We start from the raw sequence: 12,876 nt of genomic DNA, 5'->3' as shown, positions 1-12,876 counted from the left end.
ATCTGATTCATTGGTATATCTCATTCCTCACTAATAGAGTTCAGAGAGTTAAAGTGAATAAAACGTTGTCATCTGCTATCATAACAAATGTCTGAGGACCCCAAGGTTGCGTCAGCTCTGCCATACTTTTCACTTGTATACAGATGACTGTCGAACTGACAAGTTAAGTCAGTATATTTTAAAGTATTCTGATGACACTGTGTTAATATCTGTGTTGAATGATTTGGACAGTGCTGGGTTTCATCAACAGGGTGTGACTAATTTGCTTGAGTGGTGTGAGAATAATGAACTTGTCATTAACACAAGTAAAACAGAAGAGATTATATTTGGGTCTACATCGGATACTCATTCAATGCCTGTATTTATTCATAATAGTAAAATCAGGCAAGTTAAAACTTATAAGTATTTAGGTGTAATGATTGATGATATGTTAACATGGAAAGATCACATTGATGCTCTCTGTAAAAGAACAAAGCAGAGAAAGAAAACTTCAAAAAAAGAAAACTTCATCATCTTAGGTCTTTCGTTGTAAGTTTCTTTTGTTCTTTATGTTTGTAATAATGAGTGTACTGCAATATTGCAACTCTGTTTGGTATAAAAGTCTGTCTGTTAAGCTAAAAACAGTTGTTTAATCAATTAAAAATCTGCTCAAGGATTGTTGGCCTGCCTCTAGAGAAGCTATATGACTCAACTTATTATAATAATTTGTTAAGACTGGCTAATAATATAATTTCTAATCCTAATCATGTCCTGCATAATGAGTTTGAATTATTACCATCAAATCGGAGGTACAGAATCCCAAGATTAAAAAAACTGAAACACTTGTTTGTGCATCAGAAGATCCTTGAGCTAAATAAGTCATGTGCTTCTCTTACTCCTCATATTAGGTTTGTTCGAGATGTATTGGTGCTGTACGTATTGGTACTCTAACTCCCTATCTCTGTTCCTTTTGCCTGTACTGAGTTGGGGAAGAAAGCCTTTGTCCACTCAGCTCCTTTCGCTTGGAACATGTTGCAGAAGGACTGGAAACTGACCGAGCTCTTGTCCTTAAACGCTTTTAAAACTAAGCTGAAAGCAATAGAGACTGCCTCTATAATGTGCAATTGTTTTTCATAACCTGTGTTATTTTAATGTTTTTTTTTTTTTTTATATATAATTGTAAAATGTTGCTGCCTCTTGAGCAGGACTCCCTTGAAAATGAGGTTTTTAATCTCAATGGGACTCTACTGGTTAAATAAAATAAAATAAAATAAAATAAAAATGTGTTATGTTCTCATTGGTTGGTCAAGTCATGTGTCCTGTGTTCTTATTGGTTCATTGTTTGATTGTGCACAGGTGTTCCTTGTTAGTCTTTAGTCTGTTATTATATTTAGCCCTCATGTTTCCATTGTATCTTGTCTAGATTTGGTCAACTGCTGTTGTTGAGTGTTGTTTCTGTTTTCAGGTCAAGTGTTATTTTTGTATCTGTTCACTTTTGGATTCATTAAAACTGTACTTGGGTTCACATTCAACTCTCCTTCAGTGGACGTTCATCACAGGCTGGTTGCAGCACAGATTTTTCCACAAAAAAAATCAGGATCTAATTGCAGCAGTCTCTATTTATTAACAAACTCAAAAATAGAAAAACTACTCGATACAATCAGATCAGAAAAGCATGAACAGAACAACCCACTTTCTTCGAAGTCGGAAGAAAGACTAACAGAAAATAGATACTTGATGCAATGAGGAGATCCAGGTCAGACTATTACATTGATTTTATTGGTTAATAAAATATGATCAAATAATAAATGATAGACATTGATAAAAATGCAAATTTAATAAAGAAAATATATGATAAGAGTAACAAACAGTTAGAAACCAACTTCAAATATCTCTGAAATATTGAAGTCAAAATCCAAGTATTATCCAAGTAAAATGTTAGTAAAAATCTTAATAAAAATTGTAAGATCTTAACAAAATCTGAGTAAAATATCCTTGCCTAAAAATAAAGTTTGCAGAGATCTCGTTGAATCAGAATGCTAAAGAGCAAAATTGAGTCATGATTATCAGATCGAGACTGAACATACAGAAAAATTGACCTTCTTATATACTATGAAAACTATAGTTCTATAGGAAGGTACTTGACCATTGCTTCGGCCATGCACAGTTTACTTCTGCAGATGAAAATATGTACTTATCATGTAAGACATATTTGCACATGCCAGAGGAAACTTACTCAGAATGCATACGTGTGCAGCAGAATGAAAAAACACAGGTCAACAAGGACAGTTCAAGAAAGAAACAATGTACTTTTGTCATAAAAGAATGATAAAAATAAAACAATAAATGATTTCTTATGATTAAAATATAACTGATTAAATGATTGTTAGTAAAAGAAATATTCATCCCAATACTCATCAATACTAATCAAACCAAAGAATGAAGCAGATGCAGTGCATTAATCAAACAAGTAACCATAGAAACAAATGCTAACAAACACTTTCTTTAAAGACGGTGTTGTATTGATCAAAAAGAGTAAATAGCCATTTTAAAATAATTTGAAGCTGGTTATTTTGATGTTTCAATGTTTCATTCTCATCAAACAAAGACTGGATTAAGTAGCCTGATATTTGACCATAACCTGTAAACCCATAACATGTTGCATAAAACTTTTTTGTTCCCCGGGTGTATTTTATTTACATGGCATTGATAAGAAAACCACTGAACACTGTGACATTTTCTGAGACATTATCCCAGATCCATGTTTTCTTTCGAAGTACCATATAGACTCGATCCCCTTTCTCCAACAGCAGCGTTAAGGCATTGCCTCCGTTCTCTGTATTACATCCACTCTTGTGATGTTTTGTTAATGTTTCTTGATTTCCATTTCTATACAAGGCTAACCATGTTGGATTTTTAACTGAACAATGGTAGAAGAAACTGAAATAGTAAACTCCTCGTACCGGTGCTGTGAAAATCCCTGTTAAAGAGTGAGACAGATCTCCATTAACAGCTGTAGACATGAATTATACAAGTGTGTTGATATTGTTTTCAGCAGTGTGGATTAACAGTACCTGTGGCCTTGTTATAGGCATCACCAACATTACTGAAGATTTTCTTGTAAATCAGTGTTGTATCTGCGTTTACTGGTCCAATGTAACCCTTTGATCCCAATGCAGCTGAAAATGCCACCTTTGGTTTGTCTGAAGAGAACATATACCTTCTTAAAATGTTGAAAACTGTCTCCGTAGCAATGCAAACAATTTATATATAACTCTTTTTGAAAATACATTTACATTAAAAAAAAAAAATATATATATATATATCATAATATATCATTTCTTTGAAACAGTTCACTATCAGACATTGCTAGGAAATTTCACAAATACTTGCACAGTAAATCTTATACCAATTGAGTTTCAGTGAATATGATATTACAGCACATCGGTCTTAAAAACACTAGTCTCACCTCGGTTTTCCTTTTGGAGTTTCTCAATCTGAGCTTCACTGTTAGTAAGTCTGGTTTCCAGAGTTTTCAAGAGTTGGTTATCTGTGTCTCCAAGTTCCTTTAGTACGTCTGTGTATTTTTTCAAAAGAAAAAATGTTTGTTTTCATCTATATTTAGAGGCATTCAGAGTGAATACAGTATATAATATTATATATGTTTTTTTAAAAAAAACATTAAAAATAAACTAGCTTTACATGTAATATCAAATAACACACTACAGATTAATTATAATCAAGTACTTTACATGTGCTTAAGTATGTTTGATGTCAATGCATCAAAATAAGTGTAGGCCCTACTTATTGAAATCATGACAAAAGATTATTAAAACACAATGCTTTATGGTGAAACCATAGAGTCCCCGTGAACCGAAAGTTGCAAACGACTTTTCTCCAGTGTTGTGACGTATTTCCAAGTGAAACGGAATATTTAATAGAGGGCGGGATTTTACTTTAGTGCTCCTCCTCTCCATCTCTTGCTCATAGCAGACTAACGGTCGGAGGGGAGTGGTTTAGGCGTTTTCAACTCAAGCCGTCAAACTGACGTTGTCAGGGAAGGAACGCCATTCCAGACCTCAAAAACTTTTCAGATTTTGATTAAAGATTACCGCGACAAAAAAATTTGTGTATTAACTTGCAGGGATTAATTGTTCACCACAAGACTAGCAATATGCACTAACAAAAAAATATTTCATGCTGACTTTAGTGTATTCAAGTTGTCCTTTGTCTTGTTTCTGGTTTTGTTTACAGGATCCCGACAGCTGTGCTCTATGGAAGCTTATGTGTAGCAATATTCAATTTGAAATGGAATATGCAAAATGGCAATGCAATATGTAAAATAGCAATGCATTTCTGTATTTAAATTTACATTTTCCATTCCATATATGCAATGTTAGGAGCAAAATCATAATTCAAATTCAATAATATAATTTACATTTGCCATTTCCTACACTACGTTTAACATATAATTTAATATATAACATATCATTTAAATGTTAATTGTTTCTCTTTGTGAGGTTTGGTTTGGAGTGGCTGAAATGCATCTTTACACACAACTGCCAGCCTGCATGGAGAGCTTCTTGAGACTCCAGATACACCAGCAGCTTCAAATACCTGTTTGCTGCTCAACACTGGCTTTTTTTATAGCTGCTTTTTGACAGGAATTTTCATTAATAAGCCTTTATTTGACCGAGTTCTGCTGTGCTCTAAATCACTCACAAATAATTATGATAATTTGAAATTCTCCATTCAGTTTCACACAAAATTAGTTGTTTTCATGCCTTTTGCACAACATTGCACCATTTCATGCTTTTCATCTTCAGAAAGATCTTTCTTCCTCCACATATTGCATGAGAACTGTGACTTGCTTAATAATGTGGAACAATCTCTGTGTAGGGTTTCCACAGATCTGGCAAATTATTTTGTCTAAGATTGAAACCAGTTATCTAAAAAAAAACATTTTCTTAGAAAAACTAATCTGAATGTTTATTGTACTGAAATCTTACTGATATGTCACTTGCATAATAATTTGGAACACGTTGTACATGAGAGACATAATACAGATTTTGTTGTACTGTATCTTTTAATATATTTTCTGATGTTCATTCATGTTTATTTTGTTCTGTAACATGGTAAAGAGGAGGGGATGAACACATTCACTTTCGCTCTGCTCGCTTGAACTGTGGCACTACAGTGATTTCTCGCACCAAGAGGGTATTTATTGTTTGAATTTTGTGATAAAATGGACAGAATTTGAAAGATGAGACATTTTTTTTTTCATATCAAAAGTAACAAAGCACAAAGCTTATCGTGATGTATTGGACAAATTTCATGATGAAACCTAAAAAGTGACCCACAGTCTCTGTTCAACTTTCTCTTCATAAATATGCATAATCTATCCTAAATGCTTATCCTGTAAATTTGTGAATACACATGAAAATGTGAACATAAACAGTGTCTATTATATAGCTTATTATCATTAATATATGAAAATTAAAATTATGGGTAATAATAGATTATGACAGAATTTTTACAACCCTGTCCGTCAAAATGACTCACATAGATTCACAATGAACTTCTGTATGATTTGCATTTATTATGAATAATTAATAATGATTATTATTAAAGGATATAAATGATGAGATTTGCATTTGTTAAAGTAAATAAATTATTTATATTAAAGGTGGTACAGAGGATGTTTTCGTCGACTGAGTTTTTGAAATGAGCGCATGCGGAAGAACAACCCCCCTCCTTCACAGCTCATTTCAAGTGAACGCCTCCCAAAACTCATGCAAGAGTGTTTGTTTACCACCGGCATTCGCTGTGTTATTAAGCCGGGCACACATTTAACGACTAGCTAAAACATACTGTGACTGAGCTCAACATACAGCGATAGTTTCCTGCTCCTGAAGCAGATTTATATACTTTCACATGGAATTTGAACACCGACTGTAATCGCAGACTGAACGCAACTGGCTCTGACTGGACGCGTTTGAGCGCGATCAGTCATAAGTATCAATTTACATTCATAATTGGCCTTACAATCGTTAAGCCGCGCACACACTTAGTGGATTCATTTTGTCGGACTCACCGCAGGTAACTCATAATCTGCAGTTGTTACTCCTGTCTCCTGACAAAAACATTGCATGCGGCGCATGTAGAGTGTGGAAAGTTACTAGAGCGCGCAGCCGCGCGTCTCTCACAAGGAACGTCATGGCAGTGATTGGCTGATGTTTTTAAGGCCCTACCTCGTGCACAGATGATGTATATTAATAATATTCCTTTCAGTGCACCTAATAAATAGTCTTTTATCACTTAGTAAAGACAGTTTCAAGTAATATTGCAAAAATGTATGAAACAAAACATCCTCTTTAGCACCTTTAATCAATCATTTATTTTTCAGCAATGACTGAGGTCTTTCTGCAGAAATGCCATGATACAGTGGGCTTAAGAGTCAACAGATTTTGTGTTTTAAGTTGATTATCTGTTGTGTGTGTGTGTGTGTGTGTGTGTGTGTGTGTGTGTGTGTGTTTTGTTTTAATTATGCACAATGTATTCATTGTTTTATTTTTATGTTAGCTATATTTTTCAATGTCCTATTGGTTTTCATACAGAGAAATGTACATTTAAATTGTTAAAGGCTTTGTATTGCTTATTGTGAATTTATATGATTAAGTACAATAGCCTACATTTGACATTAAATACATAATATACTCTGTGTCTTTAAGGACTGTTTGTAACAACATGAACGAAGGAAATAATATGTTCATATACAGTCAATTGGGAAACACTTTACAACATGTTACACATTTATTAATAGCCACACCTGTTAGGAAATATGGTTGTCAATAATTGACTGTGTGAATAACTGTGAATGAAGCAAATTATAAATATTTTTAAAAAGATAAAGATTCATGCAGAAAAAAAGTGCATATGAAACTTACCTGAAGCCGGTATGGAGCCGATACTGTCACTGGCTTCACTCACTCCCACTTTACCCACTATCCTGTAGCGGATCAAGTACTGCTTTCCAAACTCCAGTCCAGTCAGAGTAAAGTCTTCATCAGATGTGTTTTTGACAAGCCACTGTTCCTCAGCATCAGAATCTGCATTTACCTGCTGGTACTCCACTCTGTACCGCACAGTTTCTCCAGTTGGGGACTTCTGCAGTTTCAGGGACACACTGCGCTCCAGGACATTCTTCACTATTGGTGGGGGAGGCTTCGACACGAGCTGGAACTGTGTGTTTGTCAGCTTCCCTTTTTCATACAGATAGATGGAGGAGCCTGTACTGGATGTATCGGCAATGGCAGAAATAATGAATCTGTATCTCTTTTCATCTTTATTAGCCTCTGAAAAACTTTTGAAAAGAGTTAAGTTCTCTCTTATCTTTGAGATGACATCAGGATAGTGGATCCACTGTTTGACAGACAGTAACGTGCTAGAACTCGTTTTCATCGCCACATCTAACTCTTTCAACTTAGCAGATTGCACAAACTCCTTTAGGGTTGAAAGATACTGGTCTTCATACTTCAGAGATGTGAAGGTCAAGCACACTACAACATCAGTATTAGGATCAAGGAGGATGGTGTTGAGACGGTCTGAGTCTTCAGTTAGGATTCCCTCCAGCACCTTGGTGTGAGAACTCAAGAGGTTAAGTTCAGACTTAGCATGATCCAACCACTGGTTAAGCATGTCAGGTTTAAAAGGGGAGCTGTAGTGGATCTTCAGGATGTCTTCCAATGAATTTTCCTCCATCTCTCCTCCTCGTATAGCAGGTAAGACCCTAGCCAGTGCTTTCAAGATCACTGTTTTGTAAATGCTAAAAGAGCCCTGAAATGAACAGAGCCTCTCTTTGATGTCTCTGAAAACATTTACCAGTGTATTTCTGAAGAGGTCGTTGCATGTCCTCTCTGCTTCACCCAGCTCCTCAATTACATCTTCAGTTTTGGAAACCAGACTTGTGCTAATTGTTCTCTTCAACTGAGCAGCTTTTGTATCCAGTAGAGAAAGAGGATAGAGCCAGACTTTTATTGGAACTGCATTCTGTGGATCCTCCTTCAGGAGAGCAGGGAGTTTCTTGTACACCTCTATGGCCTCCATGTAAGTGGTGGGGCTCTTCTCAAGGCGGACGTCACCATAAAATGTGCAGGCGATGCTCTCAGCCATCTTCTCATGACCATCTGACATTTTTAAAGCTCCTTCTCCCTCAATAGAAAATGAAGGGATCTTCTTGATCATGATATTTAGTTGTCCCTCAATCTCCTGCTTGTTTTCCTCTTCTGAAAAGGTCCGGTCAAACACCATGAAGGCTTGAGCTCCGTACAGTACAGCCGTGACCACATGAGTTGCAGTTTTCTGGTCAAAGACCTCAGGGTAGGTAATCTGGCCCAGGTGAGTCATAGTGAGCTGGTCGAATCTGGAGGTTTCACTGTAATACATTGTAACTCTGGACTGTTGGTTTGAGGATTTGGTATCATGCAGAAACTTGGCAGATCCTCCCACCTCCACCAGCCCTCCCAGAAAGCTGGCCTTCAGTGAAGCACTCACATCCAGGAGACTGGACTTACTAGAGAGAGAGTCGGAGCTAATGAACTTCAAATCTGTCATGAGCTTTAGACGACTATCCAAATCTTCACTCAGTGACTTCTTATCCCACAGAGTAACACCTGAAATGAGAAATGGCTTCAACAGTTACATATGAGGGTGCAATGCCGATTTTGTATCTATATAACACAGCTAATTTAATATTTGGGTGCTTAATTTCATCTCAAAATGACCACACATTAACTGTTTTGTTGATTCACTTTTGGGTGAAAAAGGGAATAAAAATCATTTTAATAGGTACCATACACCACCTGGAATGAAGGTGTCCTTACGGCAGTCATAAAGCATTCCAGGAAACAGAGGTCTTCCTAGAGCTGCAACTTCAATGGGCTGTGATTCCATGACTGCAGTAAACAACCATTAACAATGGAGATATTTATACATTTGATGTTTAATGACTACTTTATCATTCTAAAATTATTTTTACTTGTTACTGATTTCATTAGTTCTCATATTTTTTAAACACTTAATTAAACACTTAATTCAGTGTTTAAAAAAATCAAAAACAAATAAAGGCATAAATTGTTCAAAAACAAATAAAGGCATAAATTCTTCCTTCACTGAATGCAATCATTAAAAAAAATCTATCCATTGCCTGCTGTGAAATGACATATGCATCTGATTAGTTTGAAGATATATTTTTATTCCTAATGCATTTTGAGTTGTTGAGATGTATTTTCAAATATATTTATAACAAAATTTGCTAAAATATATTTTCAAACATATATTTTCCAACAATATATTTTTGGCCATTTTCTGTATATTTTAAAAAATATATTTTTTCAAAAGCATTTAAAAATATATTTTGCCCTGCATATATTTCAATCCAAGAAAATTCGTCCACGTCACATTTGAAGAAAAACTTTTATTTGTTGTCTATAACATGTGAACATTTGAATAAAAGCAAGGAACATACTTTACAATGTTCAAAAAATTACAACAATATATTCAAACAAATGTAACTTTTTTGCTTTCAAGAAGTCTCAGTTTCCCCAGTTCAAATCCTCTTTGGACACATTTGGAAATCTCTTCTTAACTGCAAGACAAAAATCACAGTTATTATTATTATTATTATTTTTTTTTTTAACTAAATGTTTCTAGTAAATTGTCCTTTCACCAAGTATGGATATACCCAGGCACGTGCACAGGTAGGGCTCAACCTGTGCAGAGCACATGCCCTTTTTGTCCTTACACTCCGAAGTGCCCTTTTTTTTGGGAGGTGTTTTATTTTATTTGTTTATTTTCTTGAATAAATCAATGGTATTGGTCACCCTTTACGTCTGTCTGTCTGATTTACAAATATATTTAGCCTAATAAAAGTATTAAAAAGAGCTTGTGACAAAATCTTTTTGGATCCGCTCAAACTGTCAGTCAAACCTCTTAACTCCGCCCCCTGAGTTCAGCGAAATGAAGTTCCACAGCAGAGCAGCTGAACGTCTTGCAACGGTAAATAAATATCTTGTTGTTTGAATAAGTAGGCTACAACGTTGTCTTTACGAAAGAAACATTGTATGTCTATAAAGTTTCATATTTTATGCATTTGAGGCCTGAGACCGGCGGCGGAGAGAGAGGGAGGGGGCTAGCATTTGCCTTCTAAGTTAGTCATAGCCAATAGCCTACAAATAGCCTTAAATAGCCTGTGCATACAGTACAGTAGTATTACATCTTTTATAAATTGAGATTTTGGCCAAAAACTGAGCGCTCATAACCTATTGATGATGACGTAGCACGTAGCCTAATGTGATGCCATCGTTTTAACGTTTTTATTTTGCACATATTCGCTGGTCAAAAACCCGGCGTAACTGCATTTGAGTTTGACAAAAAAGCGACTGAGTGATCCCCGTCGTCAGCTAGGTAAAATATATTTCTAAGGAATTTCTTCTTTGATTTGTGATGGCTATCTGCTGATACACTTAATTCATTAACATTTAATCATATTATATATGGTCACACAGTATGGTTAATGTTTACGATGTTAATATGTATTTGCTCGCTAGATAATTTTTTTAATCTAGTATTGTATACTCCCCGCTCGTCTTCACATGTAACATAGTAAAACATGGTTTTACTACAGTAATGTTGTAGTAACTAAAAACATTACAGAATCGTAAGGTCACTGTGCTTCTTTATATTTTATCATGCAGAATGTAATGTGTGTGTATTAATGTGTTGAGAGGGACATCCCTGGATCACAGTGAAGTCAAACATCTTCAAACACATATGGCTCACAGAAGATTGCTGTTGTAATTATTTTTAAAGAAGCCCTGAAACCCTGTATATATATATATATATATATATATATATATATATATATATATATATATATATATATATCTGGGGGGGGGGGGGTGCCCATTTTCAGTTTCAGCACATGCCCCTCAAAAGGTCTGTGCACGGCCCTGGATATACCTATATGGCTGCCAAGGTTTCCTTATCAAGGGCACTTCTCTCTCCACCGCTGTCAGTTTTGCTCTTTGCTCGTACAAAAGACAAAACACAATAACTGACCATCTGTACAGGTACAGAGGGCATGCACTTGTGGATTTCCTGATATGTTTGTTTGCACTTGAACTGAAACAATTTCAGGTGTACTGGATTTTAAAGACTTTTAATGGGCAAATTTTTGGACAGTACAGATAAGAAACTGATGATTGAGGAGAGGTCGAATTAGCCTCTTTTTTTACACTTCTGCATTGCATTTTCAATTAGTGATTACTGATTAGTGTTCTCATTTCAGGTGTGTCTAGTTAGTTGTACAGTTGTACTTGTATATATTTCCTGTGTTCTCCCTCAGTCTCTGTTGGTTCTCATTTATGGTGTATGTGGTTATCTCCTGTTTCTTCCCCGGTTCCTGTGTATTTGTCATTAAGTGAAGTTCCTAAACATAATTTAGGGAGGAGCGAGCCCATCTAATCTTCCAATCAACAGCCATAGTATATAAGCAGCTGCTTACCTCTCTTCAGTCTCAGCTGTTTCAGCATCCGGTAGTGCCGTACTGAACAATGTCCGACACCACGGAAATTCCACCATCCCCCTTCAGATGATGAACTTTTCCTGAGACACCAACAGTCACATCTCGCGTAAGATCTCACAGATCCAAACACGGATGCTCTTTCTGAGCGCTCATACAGACCACGCTCCGGATAACCACTCTCTCCTCCACCCTCAAGATCGCCCGTTTAACTGCGCCTCATCAGTCTTCTTCACAGACTTCATCTCTTCATTCTACCGCCACTAATACACTGATTCTAACGTTACCCATTTCAAATGGTCCGCCAACAGCCTACGTCAAGTCCTCTCCAGCTCTGGAATGAATTTCTCCCGCAGATCATCAAAAGCTAAACTCTACGATCTTCTTTAGTTCTAACAACAGTTCCAGCATGCCAACAAACACTTCAACATCATAAAAGCAAGACTAAGAAGTTTTGTCCTGATGTCCTGAACATAAACATTTACAGCACGCTAATCCACACACTGCATGCACTTCCTCGTCCGCCGTTTTTCCACCCGATCAACAACAGTGGCCGCAAAAACAGTCCCGCTGCTTTTCCAGCTCTTCCCATATGCAGCTCCACTCCTCAGGCAAGAACTATCCAAACTTACTCCTGTCTCCCGTAGTTTACTTCCTTCTATGGATTATGAAATGAAGCCTCTTGAATCTTGAAGCTTTTAAAAATAAATAAATAAATTTACAGCAGCCATAAACCAGCCAGTGCAGCCAAAGAATATAGATGTACAGCTCAGTCATTTCATTAACCAAATAAAAGCTGGGCAATGTTAAACGTGTAGTTTTCTGATAATATAATTTCCATACTAATGTTTTGCATTAAATTAAATATAACAATAATAATACTAACAGAGTTGTTTGATGCAAGTAAATCATGCTCTAATTATGATATGGTTTTATACTGTCTTTATGGCAGATTGTACGATCATGTAACTTAATATATATATTAGTAAATGGACTTTAAATTCCATAAACCCGTAGAGTAGTGGTCTGGGTTCAACATTCTGAAACGTACAGCATTCATGTGACTGGAAAGATAGTTGAGATAGTGACTGGATAGATAGTTGGAAAGATAGTTTCATTTATCACTGCTCCTCTGAAAACATATGCATTCATCATAATTAAGCTGTGTATTCAATATGAGATTTGAAGCCTCAGTTTCATATGTAACATCACTAATTCCTTCTGCTTTTTCAGTTTTTTTTTAATCTTCTTCATGATAAACCCATGCGCCAGGATGCCCTCGCAGATGGTTACTTCTCGCTCACCCCCAAACTAAC

The 12,876-nt window shown here is 36.0% G+C and overlaps 1 protein-coding gene across 1 annotated transcript; it reads right to left on the bottom strand.

The window, feature by feature from the left end:
- Positions 1–2,964: 2,964 nt before the first annotated feature.
- LOC137018786 (cytolytic toxin-alpha-like) lies at positions 2,965–8,937 on the bottom strand. Its single transcript, XM_067383511.1, has 4 exons — positions 8,841–8,937; positions 6,927–8,651; positions 3,449–3,556; positions 2,965–3,182 (listed from the first exon to the last, which is right to left on the bottom strand). Exons 1-4 carry the CDS (start codon positions 8,929–8,931, stop codon positions 3,031–3,033), a joined length of 2,076 nt encoding a protein of 691 aa, XP_067239612.1. The 5' UTR covers positions 8,932–8,937; the 3' UTR covers positions 2,965–3,030.
- Between the last annotated feature and the right edge of the window lie 3,939 nt (positions 8,938–12,876).

The sequence above is a fragment of the Chanodichthys erythropterus genome, chromosome 4 (assembly GCF_024489055.1).
Source record: "Chanodichthys erythropterus isolate Z2021 chromosome 4, ASM2448905v1, whole genome shotgun sequence".
Lineage (NCBI taxonomy): Eukaryota > Metazoa > Chordata > Actinopteri > Cypriniformes > Xenocyprididae > Chanodichthys > Chanodichthys erythropterus.
The sequence above is the reverse complement of the archived record's forward strand: the minus strand, read 5'-3'. Positions and strand labels throughout refer to the sequence as shown.

What these genes read in the sequence shown, in the direction of transcription:
- LOC137018786 (XM_067383511.1), bottom strand. Translation starts at nt 8,931, where the DNA reads ATGGAATCACAGCCCATTGAAGTTGCAGCTCTAGGAAGACCTCTGTTT. An exon ending in CGGCTCCATACCGGCTTCAG is followed by an intron (nt 3,557 to 6,926) that starts GTAAGTTTCATA and finishes AAAAATACACAG; the next exon opens with ACGTACTAAAGGAACTTGGA. An exon ending in ACTCCAAAAGGAAAACCGAG is followed by an intron (nt 3,183 to 3,448) that starts GTGAGACTAGTG and finishes TGTTCTCTTCAG; the next exon opens with ACAAACCAAAGGTGGCATTT.